At 27.5% G+C, this 22,238-nt stretch overlaps 2 protein-coding genes across 8 annotated transcripts; one reads left to right on the forward strand and one right to left on the reverse strand.

The window, feature by feature from the left end:
* The first annotated feature begins 529 nt into the window (after nt 1-529).
* On the forward strand, nt 530-4,000 carry LOC127247542 (protein RDM1). 4 transcript variants are annotated; one of them, XM_051269430.1, is made up of 4 exons: nt 1,563-1,587; nt 2,788-2,829; nt 3,100-3,213; nt 3,363-4,000. In XM_051269430.1, exons 1-4 carry the CDS (start codon nt 1,578-1,580, stop codon nt 3,806-3,808), a joined length of 612 nt encoding a protein of 203 aa, XP_051125387.1. In that variant the 5' UTR covers nt 1,563-1,577; the 3' UTR covers nt 3,809-4,000. The 4 variants fall into 4 exon arrangements, with proteins under 4 accessions (XP_051125402.1, XP_051125411.1, XP_051125394.1 ...); XM_051269445.1 differs by lacking the exons at nt 1,563-1,587; nt 2,788-2,829 and adding an exon at nt 530-661; XM_051269454.1 differs by lacking the exons at nt 1,563-1,587; nt 2,788-2,829 and adding an exon at nt 728-769.
* A 205-nt stretch (nt 4,001-4,205) lies between these two features.
* Nucleotides 4,206-7,539, reverse strand: LOC127250335 (serine/threonine-protein kinase STY13-like). 4 transcript variants are annotated; one of them, XM_051273577.1, is made up of 7 exons: nt 7,322-7,539; nt 6,416-6,822; nt 5,582-5,703; nt 5,295-5,500; nt 5,019-5,193; nt 4,794-4,928; nt 4,206-4,703 (listed from the first exon to the last, which is right to left on the reverse strand). In XM_051273577.1, exons 2-7 carry the CDS (start codon nt 6,798-6,800, stop codon nt 4,497-4,499), a joined length of 1,230 nt encoding a protein of 409 aa, XP_051129534.1. In that variant the 5' UTR covers nt 6,801-6,822; nt 7,322-7,539; the 3' UTR covers nt 4,206-4,496. The 4 variants fall into 4 exon arrangements, with proteins under 4 accessions (XP_051129534.1, XP_051129519.1, XP_051129543.1 ...); XM_051273562.1 differs by having other exon boundaries at nt 6,416-6,848; nt 7,322-7,538; XM_051273586.1 differs by lacking the exon at nt 7,322-7,539 and adding an exon at nt 7,034-7,200.
* Nucleotides 7,540-22,238: the final 14,699 nt, after the last annotated feature.

The following is a 22,238-nucleotide window of genomic DNA, read 5'->3' on the forward strand; positions in this document are numbered from 1 at the left end:
TATAAGCATATATTATCAAATATATATAGCTCTATTCTCCTATAGGTGTGTTTGTTTGGGGGTTTGGATTTTGAGTTGGGATTTGAATAGTAAAAATTTTGAATTTGAATAGTTGTATGATGTGATATAAATAGGTGTTGATGTGATGTTTTGAATGTAAAATTAATTTTTAGTATAATATAAAAAATAAAAAATAGGTATTTGATTTGATGTTTTTGGGGGAAAAAAATTGGATGAATAGTAGAATTTTGTTGAAATTCTACAAACGAACACATTTATTTTTCAATTGCAATTTTTAATAAACAATAATAAAAGATACAAGATATTTTATACAAAAATTAAAATACTAAATAATTCAATTTAATATAACATTATATTTTATATTTTTGTCATAATTTTTATATTAAATATAAAAAAATTATTTTATTTTATAAAAACTTATTGAGTGAACGGAATTTATATATTTATTTAATTTGTTTTTTTTTTTAAGAAAAAAAAAAAAAAGAAAAAAGTGAACCTTAAAAAATCCCAAAAAATGAACAGACAATCACAGCCCCTGAAACTTCCGTCTAGTCTAAACGGTGGTTAGGGTTTTACAGGTCGTCTCTTTCACTGCAAGAGCAGAGATTTCTTCGGAAGCTTTTCTTCTCTCTGGCGCCAGGCAAGTGACCGAATCATTACCTATTTCGTATATTTTGGGGAGCAACCACCTCATTTTTCGCCGCATTGCAGTACATTTAAATATTTTTTCTGCTATAGGAGAATTTGGGTATATTGTACATTGAGCCGGTTCGATTTCGCCTGTGTTGATTTTTATTTTTATTTTGGAAGATCATTTTTGCTATGCGTGGTTTGTTTCTTGATTTTCGGTGGTTGTGGAATTTGGTGATATGCAAAATGCATGTATTCTTTGAAATTCTGTGTCGTCCTTGTTGATTTTAGTTATTTTATTTGGATCTAGGTCAACTATGGTTGTATGGTAATGCAATTCGTTTGTGAATTCTGGATTAATTGACTGCATAAGCGTTTTAGTGTTATTATTGTTTTTACCTTGGTTTACTGATTTGTTCTGTTCAAACTCTTTCTTGTTTATGAGAAGTTTTTTTCAGGAGTAACAAAGATCACGTTGCATATGTTTCCCCAAAATTTGGCTTTCTTTAGGTGTTTGTGCTTAATCTGAAGTTGCTGTTTATGAATTGAACTGTATATTCATTTTCTATATAGTGATTTGTCCAAGTTCAAATTGCATAAGAGATACTGTGAATGAGACCTTATTGAACTGTGCCTTGTTAGCTTTGGATGAGATAAAGAGGCATAGGCTTCTCTTTTAAGAAAAACAATGTTAAGTTTGATATGTTATAGTGCTTAATGTTAAAAAAATAATAATAAAAAATGTGTGATTACGGCTTTGGATTAGAGTCAAACATTCAAGTAGTGTTATTTTCAATTTGATGCTCTCAAGCTTATGGGGTAGACACATACAAAAATGTTTATGTATCAAGTTTCAGAATATAAGAATATGGAGGAAGAGAATGGCTTGACATGCCAAGAAAGGATAAGAATGAAGAAAGTGGAAAATGTCTTTAGGTAAACCTATTGGACAAGTTTCCTGTCAAGTATAAAGAAACATCTAACTCTCAATTATTTTGAGATTATATGTATATCTATATTGTGTTTTCAGTGTTTTTGTGGCAGCTTAAGTGCATAGTTTGATGAGCTGAGGAAAAAATGTACATTTTGTTGTCTATTTTCTTGACATTAGTAGAATTATGGGCATCAAGGAACAAATGTCGTGTGAAGTGCTTGTTAGTTTAGTTGAAATTGGTGTTGGCTGTTTACTAAATAATTAAGCAAGTATAAACAGAGAATAATGTACATTTTTATCAAATAAATGAGTATGATCAAGGCATGCATTTCTATATAGTGACTGCAAACATGATTATTTGATGTTTATTTATATATGAATTTGTTTGTGTATTTATTAATGTCTGTAATTAAATATGCTATTCTTAGAACTTATTAATTTACTTATTCTTTAGTTATACAAAGCATTATAGAAGGTAGGGGGAAGAAATGGAGCAATGCAATGTCTTATTGCCTCATCACATTAGTTTTTGTTTTTTTGAATATTCTGCTTAGACATTGCTATTTACTTTTTTGATATTACCTTACTAACACAATATACCTCACTGTGCAAGTTACAACTCATGGTAAATCATATAATAATTTTCATTTATTGTTTATTTATTCTATTTGTTTACTATTTGATTATAAGTTTCGGTACCAGCGTGTTTGTTTATTTTTAACACAAGCAGTGGGGGAGACCTAATGCATCCGAGTCAGCAGTGCCGAAATTATATAATAGTCGGTGTTGCAATGTATATTATAAGATTGGCCTTATATGCTTTTCCTCGTTTATTTTTGAGTTAGCTGCATCTGTTTTTTGAATAGAAACTTCATCCGGTTAGTGTGCTTGACGTAAAAGAAAATGCTCCTACTCATTTTACCACACACCTATCCGCAATATTGTTAAGTAATCTACGGGAGAATACTCTTCAACATAAACGTATTTGTATCTTCTCAATTTCACCCACCCTAGATTCCTTAACATTTTTTTCTCATGCTTTCTCAGTCAAATCACAATTTCTCTTTCTCTGCATCATTCCCACCATAATAAATCTGTTTCAAAAGAATGTTACATAAGTTATGAGGTATAGCTCCCTTTCTTTTATGATACTCTGTTCTATCTTAGCCCTTCGTTTAATCTGTTTTCTATTAATTTAATAGGCCCATTTCCCCTCATAATCTGTATTGGTGAAGTGTGCTCAGGTTTGTAACTTTACCTCAAAGAGAAATAAGCTAAATTGCCTTAAGTTTCCATGATTTGTTTGTAGAGTTCGTAATATTGAGTGTAGATTTTACAGTTTAAGGATATTACAGATAAGAAAATGCTTAAATTTAGCTGTTATTGTGTGCGTAATTGTTATCGAACACTGCCTTATGATTTCACACTAGTCCCTCATGATTTTTTGAAGAATTTTAACTTGTGCCGTAAATTGGCCTAGCTTGATGATGTTTACACTTCATTATGTTTTATAGAAGGCCCTTCATGCTCCATGGAGAAGCCCAAGCCATTGAAAGTAGAGATTTCATCGGATGAAGAATCGGATTCCTCCAAAAATGATGAACCATTGCCCGAACTATCAACCGAAGGTAACCATATCCCTAAACAAAAGTTTACCTACATCATTCATTCGTCTTTACATTACGAATCACGCGCCCTGTCCTTTTATTTTCTTGTCGTCTTCTGACATCGTCAAACGATGCTATAAACTATTTTCTCTCATTGCCCTGAAATGCAGCAATACTGTTCCGACGAGCCACAAGCTACCAAGAATACATGAAACTGATCCCGATCCCTACAAACCGCGGCGCCGTGATTCCCTTCACCTCATGGTCCGGTTTGGGCAGCTCGATTAAGCAGCTATACAAGCAACCTCTGCACTACCTCACCAATATTCACTTGAAAGGATTGGACCAAGAGCGCTTTGGAGCAGACAACGAGCATTTTCCTCTAGACATGATCATCCATCCAGTTAAAGCCGAGGCGAGCATCTGGCACATCGAAGGGGTTCACCGCCTCTGCGCATCGCCTCATCATTTACTCAAACTCTGGACTGCCGATCCGAAGTACCATGCCTGCATCGACCCCATTTTCCCAAAGCTCAAATGCGAGGTAAAAACCCCGAAGATCCAAACTACTGTGCCTTCTTCGAACCCCTTTTCCCAAAGCTCCGTCGCGAGGTAAAGACGTCGATGATCCAAACTACCATCCATGCCTTTGTTGATCCCATTTTCCCGAAAGCTAGCTCGACGGGTAAACCCTAAACCCTAAAACTGCGAGTGAAGCCACATTTTTAGATGCTATTATGCTTGTGTTGTATGCATTCCTATGTTTGATGCAAGAAAATAATAATCATAGAGTACGTTCATTTTTTAAGGTTTTTTTTTTTGGTGTGTTTGATTCTATATTTTGTGAGATATAATAGTGTGTTTTCATTGAAAGTTACAAAAGCCAAACTTTTATATGCAAGAAAACATACATCATAGGTGTATTTTGTGAAATATTAGTGTATTTCTATAGATAATTATATTATATTTTGAGATTTAATAATATATTTCTATAGAAAATTTGTGAAAAAAAATAGTAGTAACATATTTCTATAGAAATAAGAAATTCACTAGGATTGCATAGTACATATGGTTTACTGACACTATATATTTCTTGTTGCATGTAATATCTTCTTCAAAACAATGGATAGGTTCACATCTACAAAAAAATTGTTCATCAAGAAATAACCATACAATTATTTGGCAATCATAAAATGATGAAGAACCAACAACACCCCCTTCCCCTTCACCCCACAAGTGTTTTTCAATATTCGACGCATCGAAACACCTTGACGAAATATTTATAGCGAAAAGACTATAAATTCTCACGGCCCGCGCATAGGCGGAAAGCAAAAACAGCCTCCGGCCTGATCTTCGGGAATCATACCTCCTCCTTTGCTCGTATCGATCCCTTCTAACATTTGGACAACTTCGTCCATGTCGGGCCTTTTATCCGGATTTGCGTCCCAACACTTCTTCATGATGTTCGAAACCGCACTTGGACAGCAACGGGGAATTTCTGGCCGTAAATTCTGTAAAACATTGATATGATATGTAAGTTTTCTAGTTGTTGACGAACTAGAAGTATGCGAAATTTAGCTTGGAGAATAGCTTTTTATTACCTGTCGAACAACAGCAGACGAGACTTCGGCAAAACTGAGGTCGGGATAAGGAAGATCGCAGCAATAAATTTCCCACAAACATATTCCAAAGCTGTAGACATCGCATTTTCGATTATACGGTTTTCCATCCAATACCTGCATCGACAAAAAAAATAAAAATAAGATGTTATGTCGATAGTCCTAAACAAGTGACGAGTTTGAGAAAGAGAAAAAAAAAAGGAACACCTCCGGCGCCATATATCCGAGTGTTCCAGTCTCGCCAGTCATATCCTTCGGATTTTGTGCTTCGACACGAGCAACGCCAAAGTCGGCGATTTTCAATGTCCTGTGAGAGTCTAACAACATGTTCTCAGCTTTGACATCGCGATGCACGATTTTCTTCGAATGGAGATAGCTCAGCCTGCAAATTTTCAAGATAAAGAACATTGGCTCGTTTAAAAAAAAAAAATTAAAAGCAGCCTAGTAAAATATATACATATATCTACAGAAAATTCTATTCACCCTCTCGATAAATCTAAGGCGAGCTGGATCACGACTTTGTAGGCGAGCTTCTTTTTCCTGTTCTTGTACAACAAGTTCTTCAACGTTCCTCCGGGAAGAAATTCCACCACCACACAACAAGCACGCGACGGGAAATTTGTGTCTCCCCCGGACGAATTATTGGACGGAACTTTGAGTTGTGAAGTCCCCATTGACGCACCGATGAACTTTCAATCGAAATCAAACAATAATGAAACGCTTAGTTCGTTGAAAAAAAAATGCATCGAAGATAACCTCAAAATATTTACTTTAGTGACATTCGGATGATCGAGTTTGTGCCAAACAGCAACTTCTTGTTTGAACGATGCCCGAAGCGCGGCGGTTTCGGCAGCCGTCGCCACATTGTCCTCTCCCCAATCCAACACTTTCACTACACAACAAAAAAGTGATAATTAATGCCCGAACAAAAGAAACAAACATCATAGACAAAAATAAGCATTCAAATTCAAATTCTTTCGATTTATCAATTCAAACTAATAAAAACTATTCAAGATCCATACTTACAAATCTAAAAATGTCACACAACCAGCCATCGAATTCAAACTCGTTCCTAAAATTTGATCCGATCTATCAATTTATAACATATAAAAACTAGATCTGTACTTTCGAATCCAAAACTGCCGCGTAATCCTCACTAGCTTCCAATTCAAATTCGTATCCAAAAATGCCATACAGCCACACAATCATCACTGGCATTGAATTCAAATTTGTTCCAAATATTCGATCCAATTTATCAATTCAAACAAATCAAAACTATTCAAGATCAATGCATTCAAATTAAAAAATTCCACAAAATCATAGTTAGCATCGAATCCAAATTAGTTCACAAAATTTGACCCGATCTATCAATTCAAACTAATAAAAACTATTAAGATCAATGCTTTCAAATTAAAAAATTCTACAAAATAGCTAGCATCGAATTCAAATTAGTTCATAAAATTTGATCCGAATTATCAATTCAATTGAATAAAAACTACTAAGATTACTTTCAAACCAAAAATGCCACACAATCATCACTTAACATCGAAATTAAGCCACCGAGAAACCGAAATTACGCCAAACAAACAACAAAGGATCACAACCTGCCACATCCTGGCTATTATAATTGGCACGATATATCGTCCCGTAAGTTCCCCGAGCGACGAGGTATCGAATCTCCAAATTGGAAGGATCAATCTCCCACACTTCCTTCGGATTAGGCGCCTCGACGACGTTTTTCGACCAAACTCGACTCAAATGCTTCTCCAGCTGCACATCTAAGCTTTTGAGGTCAATTTTATCAGCTCTAAAGATCATGTCTCTATTGCTAATGCTCCCGGGGCTCTTCCCCGCCGGCGCCAGCGCCGGAGCCGCCGTTCTGACATCATCGGAGATACTTCCTGTCCCCTTCAATTTGGAATCCTCGAATTCCTTGGCCTGATTTTGGGAGTTTTGAAGTATACTGTCGTCTCTTGTCTGCGCATCCATTTTTTGCCCAAATAAATGTATTCTGCTAATCGAAGATGATCGAATCAACTGCAAGAAAACCTCAAGATTTTCGATTCAGACAGGAATTTAATCAATAAAAAAGGGGCAATAATTCGAGATTAAAAAAGAACAGGAGCCGAGATTCAATGGATTTGACTTTTCTTAAGAATTCTCAAAGGTTTTTTCATTCACGTCACGAACAATTCTGGCTAAACAATATTATCAATCATTACCGTTCTTCAATCTGTAATGGAAAAGTAAGCCCTCTAGGAAAACGACGGCAATTCTTCTCCAGAAAAAATAAAAATAAAAATAAAACAAAAAGAATAAAACCCTCAAATTGCAAATCCCAATTGCAAAGGGCAAAAATCCTATTTATCAAGAACCCTAAAATTATCCGATCAAAAGAAAAAAAAAAACCCTAAAATTGGAGAATTGGGAAAAACAAGAAAGAGACAGAGAGAGAGACAGACGCAAAAATTGACCAAATAGGTGTAAGAAGAGAGAGGATAGTGAAGTACCTTTTGGGAAGTTCGGAGAGGGAAGAAAGAAGAAGGAAGGAAGGAAACCCCAGTCAAATTCGCTGTAAGAAAAAAGAAAAATTAGCAGATGAATCTTGTGGAGGAGGAGGAGGGAAGAAAGAATTATGGGGAAAGGGAAAGGGAGGTTTAGAGAGAGAAAGAGGAGAGAGAGAGAGGTTTTTTCATTTGCAGCATTCCAGAGAGAGAGAGAGAGAGAGAGAGAGCATAGGAAGAAGAAAGATAGTACCAAAGAACAAAAATATGTACTGTTCCGTGCATGTCCTTCCAACGAAATTACCTGTAATAAATAAATAAATATATATTTATATAAGTACTACATTTATTATTATCGTATGTACCAAAATGCCCTTACCTACTCATTTTTTTAAAAAAATAATTGAAGTGTGCGTTTATTTTTGTGAAAATAATTTGTAAAGATTTTTTTTTTTTTTTTAATGTATTGTATATAAAATATAAAATAATAAATATGTGTAGTATAATAATATTTTTGAAAAAAATATATGAAAGAAAAAATTATTCTCCCAATTTCACTCAAACTGAGCTCTTTGAAATTTTTTTGATAAAATAAAAAAATAATACTCTCTCCATCTCATATACCCCATATATTATGTATCTGCTATATTGTAGACCAGTATTTTAAGAGGGATATAATTAGTAGATAATTAAAAATATATTAGTGAAAATAATTATCTTCTAATATAAATAATTATAAATTAAGATTAAAATAACTAATTAGTTTAATTAAAATTAAAAAATAAATAAAATAAAAAGTTTAAAATGTGATTAAAGTGTATAATCATTTTTCAAAAAAATATAGTGACATAAAATATGAAACGGATAGAAACGACAACGTGGACATGATAGGGAGTAATAACTTATTAATATAAATGTCTAAAAAATTTTTGACATTTTGTTTTTATTTATATTACATATAAATTACTTTTATATATAATATTATATTTATAATTTAGATAAAAATTAAAAGTATTTTGATACTAATGTATAATTACTTTTACTAAAATAATAATAAATTTTTTTTTAATAGAATAGACGAAAATAGTAATAAAAAAAAATACTTTAAATTGTAACGACAAACTACGTATTAATGTTATTATTCTTTGTTTCTTTTTTCTTAATGATTTATAGTGTTCTCACAAAATTATTAAACTCTATTTTGTATATATATTGTTATAATTTTCTGAAATTATTTATTAAAATTTTAATATTTGTATATCAACAAAATTATATAATTATTATAATACTTCCTTCATCATGGGTGGAATGACCCCATTAGTTAGAATAAGCTATTTTAGCTAAAGTATTATAGATTAATAAGTTATTGATAATATGTTATAATAATTATTTTAATATATTAGTAATGTTATTGGTATTTTAAATATTTTTATCATTATAATTCAATAAAAATATATACAATATAAATATTATTTTATAATTTTATATAATACAAATAAATAAAAATATATATGTATTTATCTATAATGAATTTAAAACTAATTTTATGAAAAATAAAGTGTTTTAAATATAAATAAATGAGATTTTGAGTAGGTTATATGACAGTGATGTTATAAATTTAATTAAATTGATTTATACTTTGTTAAGTATATTTAAAATGAATAAATTTATTTTAAAATAGAAAATATCATTTTTTATGTAATATACTAAAGAAAAATGAATTATTTGTGATAAAACGGAAGAAACATTATATTCAATTATTTTTCTATCTAACTATAATTGTATATATATAAATAGAGGTATATATTTATTAAGTATAAAAAGTTATATTAATAATAAATTTTTTTAATAAAATATTAATTTTTATAAGTGAATAATATATAGTATATATTATATATGTAATAATATATATATATTTGTATTTCTGTAATAAAATTTATAAAAAAAGAATGTTCAATCTACAAATTCAATGTAAACAAATCCTTTCTATTTTTGTACTTTTATTTTTCTCTCATATTTATAATTTATAATTTTCAAAGAAATCACAAAAACTATTTTTATTTTTATTTTATTTACATGTAATATTCCTTTTGTTTAAAATCAATTTATTTATTATGTCATATGATATGATCAAAATTAATTAATTATTTAATTTTCTTATTTATACTCTCTCCGATCCGACTTAATTAAACATTTCATTACTCAGTTTATTTATTTATAATTATTATAAATTAATTTTATTAAAGAAATAGAATTTTAAATATTGATAAATATTTATTGTGTTTTATAAGAGATGTAGACTTTGTTAAACTAGTATTTTCAAATTGATTGATTTTTTTGAGTATTCCACACTTTATATTTAAAATATTATATTACTATTTATTTATATTATATCAATGACTATTTTAATTTAATTTTATAATATAAAATTACGATATACCACAAACAATTACATCTTTTATATCTATAGTTTATTTTATATTCAAAATAATACTCTCTTTGTCCTGGATATTTTGTCGTTTTACTGTAAATACGAGAATTTAGGAGGAGTATAATTAGTAAATATTTAAAAATGTATTAGTGAAAATAATTATCGTATAATAAAAATAACTATAGATTACTATTAAGATAACTGATTAATATAATTAAAATTTAAAAAAATGTTTTTAAAATAAAATTAAAGTGTATAATTCTTTTCCAAAAAAGAAAAGTGACAAAATAAGTGGAACGGACGAAAAAATTGAAATGTGGACATGAGAAGGGGGGACAAAGGGAGTAATATTTATTTTTTATTATTATTTAAAAATATTAAAATAAAATATGATTTTCTTAAAATTTATTTTAAATGGATGCATAGTTAATTTGATTTATATATGTGTGAGATTATTATATTAATATAAATAAATGACTTTCAAATTTTTAATTGCTTTCAAGATGAAATATGTGTATTTTATAATTAATTTTGTTACGTTAGAAAAATATATTATGAGTTATTGTTTTTATTATTATTATTATTATTATTATTATTATTATTAAACTATAACAAATAGTCAACTGAGAAATGAATGGCTGAGGACTCATTCAACTACTCTTTTTTAGTATTTAATTATTTGTATTAGCAATAATTAAGACTGCTTTTTATTGTAAGTTGAAAGTTTGAATGTTACTGTTACCAAATTAATGAGATGTTATTTGTTTATAAGTTTGAATTATAATATGATATATATTTACTTAAGAATATATTTAAAATATATTTAAAAACAATTAAATCATACTCTCTTCTTCCCATAATTAAATATTTATTTGCTTTTTGCACATATATTAGTATTATATTTGAATGTAGCAGGAATAAAGTAGAAATGATTAAAATAACTTTATTAGTACGTGTGATATAAAGGTAATGACATTTGTATAATATATTGTAAATTGTAAGGGTATTTGTAATTAGGGCTGACAAAAATTAACCCGACCTGATAACCCGACCCGAACATGACCTGAAATAGTTGGGTTTGGATTGAGATTTTCGACCCAATTAATAATTGGGTCAAACCCGTTTAACCCATTTAATTAAATGAGTCAGGTTAAGGTCTACATTTTCGACCTGAAAATAACTAGTCTAACATGTTTAATAATATTATTTTAAATTAAATTTTATCAATACAATTCAATATTTATGACCAATTTTATAAAAACAAACAATAAAAATAAAGGATTGTGTTGTGTACTATTACGTACTGTTTGTTAATTCAATTCTTAAATATCGGTTTCATGATATGAATAAATAATTTTTTTGCTTTAATATGTATATATATTATGCATTTAAAAATTTTGTTAGTATAAATTTTATTTTTAAATTAAAATTTATAATTTGTAGATTAAACGGGTTATACGAGTTAGATTCAGGTTGACCCGATTAATAAAAGGTCAGGTTAAGGTTGCAAATATCAACTCATTTAATTAAATGGGTCAGGTTCAGGTCAAAGGTTTTTTAACTCGTTTAAGCTGACCCGAACCCGAACCCGACTCGACCTGATCTTTTTGTCAGCCCTATTTGTAATGTTAGGTAAATAGTACAGTTATTAAAAAAAAAAAGAAATTGATACTTTGTTATGAGACGGACTAAAATGAAAAAATGGATATTTTTGTTATGGGGCGGAGGGAGTATCATAATAAAATATATTCAATATAAAAATATAATATATATATATTTATACGTAATTAATGTAAAATTATTTATAAAAACAACTTAAATATTGTCTTAGTCTCATTAAAAATGTGTTATCTACTTTTTAGACGTAATTTTTTTAATATTAATATTATATTAGATTATAATATAAAAAAAAAAGGACAAAAATACGACTTGTTACTATTGTGTAATATAAGTGACAAATTGTTAGAGTACTTAATAGAGTATAGGAAAATATATTTGAGTACTTATTAAAAATAAAAAATAAAAATTAAGTGAGACTTTTAAAAAATTAATTTATACTAAAAAAATTCAAATCAATATTTTTTAGATTATATCATATAACTGTTTAATTTTAAAATTTTTATCATTCAAAATCCAAACTTAAAATTCAAACAACAATTTCAAAATTTTATTACTCTCTTTCGTCTCACATAATTTATTGTTTATTATTATTCTTTTTTAAAAAAATATAATTACATATTTTAATTCCTATTTTAATTTTTTAATTTATATTTTTTTAAAATTTTAATTAATTTATTTAATTATTTTAATTTTAATTTATAATTATTTTATTATATAATAATTATTTTTGCTAATATATTTTTATTTATCGTAAAAATTTGGATTCACTATATCGACAACAATTTTGTACAGTAGCCCACCACGAATTTATGCATCTATCTAAATAGTTACCTTATGTATAGAATTGTAAAAAAAAAGATTAGAAGTTATAAAAATTTTTAGACATGGTTTCATTGTTTATATTTGCATTTATTTTTTTTACGACGTGAAAATTCGCAATCGCTACCCGAGAGTACAGATTGGATAAAATTTTCGGTTGAACTTAATACCCTACAAATTGGATCAGGGGCGGATTTACAAAAAGTAGTAAACAAAAAAAATACTACAGACATTGGGAAATGACGCTTTTTGCCCAAACGACGCCGTCGTGGCCGAGGATGGTGGCGCTGCCGCCGTCCGATGGATAAACGTGGCAAGGGTAAAATGGTCTATTCGCACTTTCGTGTATATAAGTTATAGTCTATATATGTATACATATAAAAATTTGTGTTTAAATTAATTATAGGATTGACAAAATATATATTTATATATACTTATATTTCGATTAGATGAAATTATAGACCATGTTTTATTGGAATTTGTTTTTCTTATTTTTTTTCCTCAAAATTTCAAAATAAATATCTATTTTTAATACGAATTTTATATTTATAAAATAATTTTATCCTATATTTAATGTTTAAAATATTACATTTAATGATTTTTTGTTTTATTTTATTCTTATTATTTTCTACCAGAACTTATTCGATGACATCAAATAGATTCCTGAGATCCCAAAATTTTTTACCATTCTTAAATTTTAATTATAATTTGATACTTGACATATATTTTGTTTTTTGTATTTGTTCAAAAATATTATAAATAAAAATAAATTAATTAAACTAAAACAAATATTTTTTGTAATATAATTATATTATTTAAAATTATTTTTTTCGTATACATAATTCATATATTAATTGGGTTTGGTTCAGATATGTCTGAATAGAATCTATTTGTAGACTCTATACTCAGACCTGGATTTGACTACAACGCACAGTACTCGACTCGTATTCGATCCGATAGCTGAACAGTTGGATTTATCCGACCCCAATTAAATAGGTTCGATTTGGGTTAAATAGTTGCATAAAAATATATTAAAACAAATATCCAACCTTAAATCGATTCAAGATTTTAAATATTATTAATAGGTATATATTTATATAAAGATTGATAATCAAAGATATTTAAATAATAAACCAGAATTATTCTTATGGATCTCCAAATAAATTGTAAAGAAGAAAATTGTAAGACACTGAGTAATAAAAATGTACAAAACAAATAAAGAAAAAAAAATCAAGTTGTTAGACAAAAAAAATAAAAAATTTATCTTATTTCTATTATATATAAAAATTTAAATTATAATAAAAATAATACAATATATATTTGTATGCGTATATTTGACTAGTATGATTAATTAAATAGTTTTTTATATTTAAATTAAAAACACTTGTTTAATTGCTGTATATTTTCAAATATTGATAAATTATATGCATCGACTTGAACCAAGATCCGAAATTAATCAAATTTGATAGGATCAAATCCGATCAATAAAATTTAAATTCCGAAAGATTATGTCCTAATTCGGAAACTATAGTAGAAGATCGGGTTCCAGCCGTTGAGAGGCCTACCTAGGGATGGTATATCGTACCGTATCGAAAATATCGATCAATACTGATACCGTACCAAATTTTTTGTATGACAAAAATACATACAGGTATTGTATCGAAAATTTTAATTTCGGTACGATACCGGTATATACAGCTTATACCGAAAATTTTGATTTCGGTATGATACCGATTATATTGAAAAGTATAATTTAAATTTTAAAATAATTAAAAAATTAATAAATATCATCATTCTCCACCACAAAAATGTTATGAAAAAATCAATAAAATTTCAATAATCTACATATTTTTTTGTTATGATTTAAAAAAAATTAATAATTACTATTATTTATATTAATAATTAAATTATTTAATAAAAATAATATCGGTACAGTATCATACAAAATACCGAAAAGTTCATATTGATACCGTACTATATCCATACCGTACCGAAATTATCGGTGTATCGAAATTTTTGATATTTTCGACATGATACGGACGATAAGTCAGTATTTCGTTATGTTCGATAAATTTCTCTAGGCCTACATAATATAGCAAATTCGAGTCTGTTTTGTATTGTGTGGCTTCTGGTGTTGGTGTAAAGCCTTACTGGGCTGGACTTTGGTTGCTTGTTGGGTATTTTATTTCTCAGCCCAATTCATTGGTATGATTGGTTGATTGGGCTTATAGGCAAATTAAACTTATGTATTCTATAAACAATTAAGCATTTTAATTATTGAAAAAAAAAGAAGTTAAATCAATATATAATTTGTAGAATTAATTTTTTTATTCTACGATCAGGATTAATTGCAGGGATTAGCCATTTTAACCTTACAAGAAAATAAATTTTAAACATAAAATAATAAAACAAACTTTTAAGTTAAACACAGTTTATATCTCAGAACAATTTAATTGGAAAACCACAATTAAAAAACACAAATAATGCAAAATTTAAACACTAGGGAAGTAAAATTTTAAATTCAAGCGGTCGTTTACAAAAAAAATAATTTAAACATCACAAAATAAAATTTTGATTTTCCATTTGATACTTCAAATAATTAAATTACGTTAATGGAGACGATTGGAGTACTTGATTAACACCGAAGCAAACGACTTTGGATTTAATTAGTCAGATCACGACGCCTATAGGTTTTGCCGGCCACACATGGTTCATCCAATATGATAGGCTTTTTCGAGTCTAGGTTGCAAGCTGTTATATTCGGCCGGAGATTTATCTACAGTGCACTTGAAAAATAGTTATTGCGGGTTCCTACGTCTCAAAAATTCAAAATTAATAAGTAAAAATAAAAAGATTTATGGATAAAAATCAAGATTATCGATTAGTAAATCAAAATGACAAGTTTTGGCCAACTGATATCAAAGTTAAAGTCATATGATTGCTCACACTATCGTTTGGAAAAACAACGAGTTTTATCCTTTTAAAAAGATGTGTCGATCGCAAGTAAACTATTTTCTTTGGTTCATTACGATATTTCGGACCCTTCTCATGTTCCCTTTATGAGTGGGTGTCGTTATTATGCTATATTAATATATGATTACTCACGTTTCACATTGATATTTTTTTTGAAATATCGCTCAAAATTACTTCAAATACACTCAATATGTCCAAATTATTAGAACTTAATTTTCATATTCCATACAGACCTTTCATACTAATAATGACATTTGGAATAAAAATTTTATCTTGTTAAACTTTCTTTATGCTCAAGATACAATGATTCAATGTTCTTGTTCATACATTTCTTAACAAAATGGTCGTGTTGAGTGCAAATATCATCACATTCTAGATATTGTTTGTGCGTCTCTTACGTCTGCCTCTTGTTCTGATAGGTTATGGGGGAAGTTGCTCTTACTTCGGTCAATACTATAAATTGTATTTATCATATGTTCTTCGCTATATTACTCCCTTTGAACGTCTATATGACTAGCCACCCCGATTATAGTATCCCCTATAGCTGACAAAAATAAGCACGGTTCGAAAAATTTGATTTGAACACAATACGAAAATATTGTGTTTTGGCCTAAAATATAGACCCATAAAATTTCAGGCCATGCTTGGCCTGGAACACCAATGAACCGAGTTGTTCTCTGGTCTATGAAGGTCAGGTCGTGCCTGTAGTTATAAGGCGAACAATTTTCAAACCATTCGGTGGATCGCTAATGGTCTTGTTTTGAAGGATTGTTGAACTGACTTGTTGCCCCGAGAGTATCCTACCAACGGTGTTAAGATCGTATGTTGGCGAGACAATCTTTGATGGCGATTGAAAATAGTTACTACCTAAAATGTCAAATTATCGTGCCCCCAGAAGATTGATGTGAAGAAGCAGCCTCTTGGGCGAGAAACACATTATTCACCTTAGTCACCTCCATTTCATAACTAATCGCCGGTATGTTGTTGTATAGCGTTGGATACACCATTTTGCCCCCCAAATCCATCGGGGTTGCCACAATGATTTGGACTAACCGTTGACTTGTCGAAACATCCCTTTTGAGGGCTTGAACCAATCCAAATTGTAATGGTTGTGCTTCTAAACATGTAGATGGTGGACCAATCGAAAAAATTATATAATTTGGAGTTGTGATGGGTTGAATAAATAGGATTTCCACTTTGCATTAAAGCCGACATTACTTGGGGCTAGGTAATTGGGGAAGTTTGATATCCGGTAGTCTCTAAAAATTGCCGGCTTCCTTCTTAATGAATGTCAACCATTTCATTGTCTGTGGTCAACTGGAGAATGTCGGCCACTTGGCGTGCCATATCACATGCGAAGTCTCGAAAATGCTGCCGGCATCGCCGATGATATTTTCTCAAGAATGAAGACAATCACCATCCGTTGGGAAGAAATGCTGCCCTCTTCATGCGAAACGACACCTTTTTGACATAAATCATTTTGGATGGACAACCCTTCGAAGGCGTCTGACAACTCGTCGCCATTTATTTTTCTTGATTCTCCATATGAATCACTCCCCGAATTCAATCGCATACGATGCTGCTTTCCACTGGGTGTGCCAATTATATTGGTCTGAAAATTTTCAACCTAAAATTTCTCATCGAAAAAATTGATAGATTCTCGGACAACTCGACACGAATTCCCAGCTTTATACGATAACTTTTTAAAGGATAATGTAAATTAATCAAAGAAGCAACGGTGCAAACGATTTGTAATTGGTTGATAATCAAACTACATTATTCTACAAAAACAAAAATGAAAAGAAATTGCAAGAAATTTTAAAAAAAAATAAAAATGATAAATTGTTATGAATGTGTAGTTGAATCCCTGTACGGCCCCTCCTTTGCCCTTTTATATCAATTTCTACCTTATTCAATTTCGCATTAAGACACTACATTCTCTTACTGCACTTTTTAATATTTTTATTTTTTATAACAATTAATTTTACAATTCCAACCTAGGTTATTTCGGAATTTCAAGAAGTTGCAGCCAAAGAAGAAAATGGATCCTTATTTACTTGTTTTCTTTTTAATAAATAATTAGTATACTAATTTTTTAAATAATTTTTTTTTTAAAAAAACTTTTAAATTTTGGACATTTCAATTGAATTCAAATAGTTGTCTATGAAAATCAAAATTTCAAATTAGTTTAGATTTAACAAAATTTTGAACCGAAAATCGAAACACTAAATTTTTTGAATGAGTTTAAATTTTGCTTGTGTTGACTTCTAATGTTTATCAAATCACGAAGTTTAAAGTATTTCTGCTTCTTACCAAATAAAATACTTATTTGTCCATTAAAATTAGTTTTATTAGGTTCGATACGAAAATTAAGAAAAATAAATATTTTATTGAAGAAGTGATAAAAGTAGAAATATAATTGAAGGTATTTTTAAAAATTTATTACAAATTAAAGCAAGTGAATAGCGATAATGTAATAAATAGCTGTATTTATTGTAATTAAGTGTTGAATAAAAAAATAATAATTAAATATTGATTTATTAATTTTTGACAAAATTAGTAATTGAATAAATTTAACAAACTGAGTAAAAAAGAATAGTACTAATAACAATTAATTGTAGGAATATTAGAGTCCAAATGTAGATAGGATTTTTTTTAAATTTTTAAACATTTTTTTTTTAAAAAAATAATAATAATTTGTATATCTTATATATTTCGTAAAAAAAATGTAATTAATATGATTTTTTTAAAGTTAAACTCTGTTTATATGGTTTTTTGAGTTTGAGTTTTGAAAGATATTAAAGTAAAAAAGAAGAATAAAATTCAGTATTTTAAAAAATAAAATGTTGATGAATCTTATAAAAAAATTCAAAAATATACACATAGATAGAGTCTTTTTACTTAAACATAGTATCAAAACTTTAAAAATGAATAATTTAATTAGACTTATATATATAAGTTTATTTAATTAGACTTTGGGGTTGATTTTTGTATTACAATTAGGACAAGAAATAAAAGAGAAGCAATGGGACAACATTAGGTGAATACTATGGTTTCATATGTTTGGACAAACCCCATAACTTAAATAATTAATAATAATAATAATAATAATAATAATAATAATAATAATAATAATAATAAATAAATAAATAAATAATTAATTAATAATAATAAAATATGTGACAAAGCTGGCCACTTATTTCTTGGACTTCATACCACACCACTACCCAAAATAAATAAATAAATTGTTATAAATAAATAAATAAAAATCAAACCTTTTTAATTATTCTTTCCTTGTCTATTGCAACTGTACTTATATTCAAATTTATGCACCAATGATCATTTAGATTTGGTCAACTTGGTTTGGCTTTTTATTTATTTATTTAATAAAATTATTTTGGATTCTGATCTCCATCGAAGAGTGAGCATTTCTTTTTTATTTTATTTTATTTTTCTATTATTACTTTTTATTTTATTTTATTTTTTTTAACACTATCATTAGTGCAAATTAAATCAATCTTAAGAAGAAAAAAAACACAGTCAGAATCCACGCTTTAATTAACAATAGTAGTATTTTTGTCATGCACTTTTAAATAGATCACAATATTTATTGATATATTATTATTATTATTAAAATTTGAAAAATCATATACTTTTATGTTTAGATATATTCAGAGTATCTAAACAAATTTCATAAAAAAATTAATTTTTTTTTAATTAAATAGAAAATAAAAGTACATTTTAATTTATCATAGTGTGCTTACATTGTATTTGTGTCAATATTTGTATATACATATTGGTAAATAGCTACTCCCTATTCAAGAACCAGTGAAAAATAAATATATATATATATTTAATACTTTAAAAAAATAATAGTATTTTATTAATTAATATTTGTGTGTGTGATGATTTTTTATATTTTATTCTTGAAAATACAAAAAAAAAAAAAAGAAGTTATATATCATTAGGTTTAAAATATCATTAGACTCTAAAAATGAAAACTATATACTCCGAAGTCCTCTTTTAATATATTTATTTTATTATTTTAATATGTCTATTTTCAACCTATTTGTTTCACTTTTTTTTTAATAATTTGTACATTTTACTTTAATAAAAAATATTCTTACACTCCATACAATATTAATTACAAAAAAAGATAAAAAAAAATATAGAAGTAAATGAATATAAAGGTAAAAATGTCATTTTATACTTAGGGTGCAAAAAGTAAATTATTACATTTGCGAAAAATAAATTATTATATTTGCGGTAGACGTAATAAGTTTAAATAACACAGCTTGTAAGTGAAAATTATTTTGATCGGGCGAAAGTTGTACAAATAAATTAAAATATATTTATATTTTCACCTAATATTTATTAGACGTAGATGGTTTTTTTTTTTTCATATTCTATTAAATGTATTTTTAAAGACATTTTAGTCAATATACTCTATATAAACAATGGCTGATATATATATATATATATATAAATGAATAAAAATATTATGATTTTTTTATTTGCACTCCAAACAACTTTATTTTTTCAATGTATATTTCAATCAATATACATTATTTATTTTTTCTTAGTAAATAAAATATTAAAATATTATTTAAATTAATATTCAAACCAAACAAATTTTCAAATATTTTTTTTTGAGATATTTTAAATTAGAAATAATAGCAAAAAATTTAGGAAGAAAATATTTAAGAATTTGAAGATTTTAAATAATATAAATAAATATCAAATATGGTACTCCCTCCGTCCCAAATAAGGTGCAACATTTACTTTTGGCACGGGTTTTTAGGTGGGTAGTATTAAGCAGGATAATTTAGAAATGAGGTGATGTGATGGAGTGAGAAATATATATTTTATTTTTTTTATTTGGATGATGTGAGAGGATAAAGTGTGGGGTAGAAATTAAGTATAATTAATTATTTTCTATTTTATAAATGTTGCAGAATATTTGGAATATACCAAAAAGAAAATGCTGCAGGGTGTTTGGGACGAATGAAGTATTATTTTATAAAAAAAAAATATTTATAATATTATATATCAAATGATAAAATATTAAATACTCCTTCCATTCATTTTTTTGTCCACTATTTCTATTTTGTATGTTCTACTTTATTATTATTATTATTTTTTAAGAAGTATGATTATACACTTTAATTATTTTTTAAAGTTTATAATTTATATTTTTTAATCTTAATTATATTATTTAGCTATCTTAATTTAATTAATTTTATTGTACAATAATTATTTTTATTAATATATTATTTAATTATTTACTAATTATACTTTATTTAAATTCTCGTATCTACATTAAATTGAACGAGACAAGAAAAATATTAAATAATGTCAAAACTATATATAAATATATATAATAGATGAAGGAAGGAAGCGTGTCAGATAGTAGACAAAGCATGCTGGGACACTATAATAACACATGCACGACCCATATATATAATTCTAATCTTCTACAATCACATAATATAAATTGCAATAATTTATATATATATATATATATTAATTATTTACAATAATTATAATAGTAATAAAAATAAACGAAGAAAAGAGAAGTGTCACGTGACAAACACATGTACTTTATCCAAAGTCGCCACTAAGAACAAAAAAGTGCACAAATACACACACATACACAAACATATGGGTGCGTGGTATTTAGGAGGTAAGAATACGACAAGGTTAAAAGGGCTGGAGAAAAATGTCAAATGTTGTTTTTTCTTACATACTCACTCCATATGTCGTATCATATATATATATATATATATATATGAGTGCGGATCCGGTGCTGATCCAACTAAATCAATATAGTTATATATTTTTGCATAACATAATATTTATTGATATTATAAAATACCATATGTTGGATTATAATATAACATATGTTATATCATAAATATACTATGATAATATATAATATATGCTGATTACCTTTATATGATATGTTGACCCGCGACCATATACACATATATGAATATATATTACAAGGGTTCGGGAGCTAATTAGAGTTAACTTAGCAATGTCTCAATTAGTATTAATCAAGAAATGATAATAGTCCACACAATATATATTACTGTCGATCTCAGCAAAAAAATATGTATATGTTAAAATAACAGAAGTACATGAACCTGATAATCTATAGTAATAGTTTCCTCAATAAATATTACAATTAATATGTATGTTAATAGTCCTTCCGTTCCGCGTAAAGGTGTATGAATATTTTGTTATTTTCATTCGTCTCAACTCTCGTAACAACATATATTCCCTCTGTCCCGTAACAAAGTATTCATTTTTCCATTTTAGTCCGTCCTATAACAAAGTATCTATTTTTTTTTTAATAATTGTACTATCTACCTAATATTACAAATACCCTTACAACTTACAATATATTATACAAATGTCATTACATTTATATCACACAATACTAATAAGGTTATTTTACTCATTTCTACTTTATTCCTACTACATCCAAATATAATACTAACAGTTCTAAAACCCCGTACAAAAGACAAATGGATACATAGTTATGAGACGAATGAAGTATATATATATTTAGCAATTGTAGATTCTACTATTTAATACAAATACCCATAATTTTCTTATATACTTACGATTATAACATTATTTTTACATAGAAATAAAAATAATTTTACATTGCTTTCAATTATCCACTACAATTAATATATTCTTATTACTTAAATTTCATATAAAAAGTAAATATATACCTTTAGCCAGGACAAAGTGAGTATAATATAAATATATAGTATGAATTGATAATATATGGTACTAATCAACCCGACATACATTAATTTGGTTCGAGTCATACATTGAGAAATATGTCCGCGCGAGTTGGAGAGGGACTTTAATAAATGTAATGCTATATTAGTTGATTACGACATAAAATATAAGTATTTTAGAAATTAAATGTATGAATGAGTTAATAAGAAGAGAATTTTATTTATTTATTTTTTTGATAAATTAAGTATGTAAATGATTGAGACATATTTGTAAAGAAATATAACATGGAAAGGTATAAATCAAGACATACATATAATTTTATTT

This window comes from Andrographis paniculata, unplaced genomic scaffold (assembly GCF_009805555.1).
Source record: "Andrographis paniculata isolate CXL003 unplaced genomic scaffold, ASM980555v1 Contig11END, whole genome shotgun sequence".
NCBI lineage: Eukaryota > Viridiplantae > Streptophyta > Magnoliopsida > Lamiales > Acanthaceae > Andrographis > Andrographis paniculata.

Excerpts from the sequence above, each read along its gene's own strand:
- LOC127247542 (XM_051269430.1), top strand. Across the intron at positions 2,830-3,099 it reads TATTGGTGAAGTGTGCTCAG|AAGGCCCTTCATGCTCCATG; the intron begins GTTTGTAACTTT and ends TATGTTTTATAG. Across the intron at positions 3,214-3,362 it reads GCCCGAACTATCAACCGAAG|CAATACTGTTCCGACGAGCC; the intron begins GTAACCATATCC and ends CCTGAAATGCAG.
- LOC127250335 (XM_051273577.1), bottom strand. The coding sequence starts at position 6,800 with ATGGATGCGCAGACAAGAGACGACAGTATACTTCAAAACTCCCAAAAT. Across the intron at positions 5,194-5,294 it reads GCCTTAGATTTATCGAGAGG|GCTGAGCTATCTCCATTCGA; the intron begins GTGAATAGAATT and ends GAAAATTTGCAG. Across the intron at positions 4,704-4,793 it reads CGTCTGCTGTTGTTCGACAG|AATTTACGGCCAGAAATTCC; the intron begins GTAATAAAAAGC and ends AATGTTTTACAG.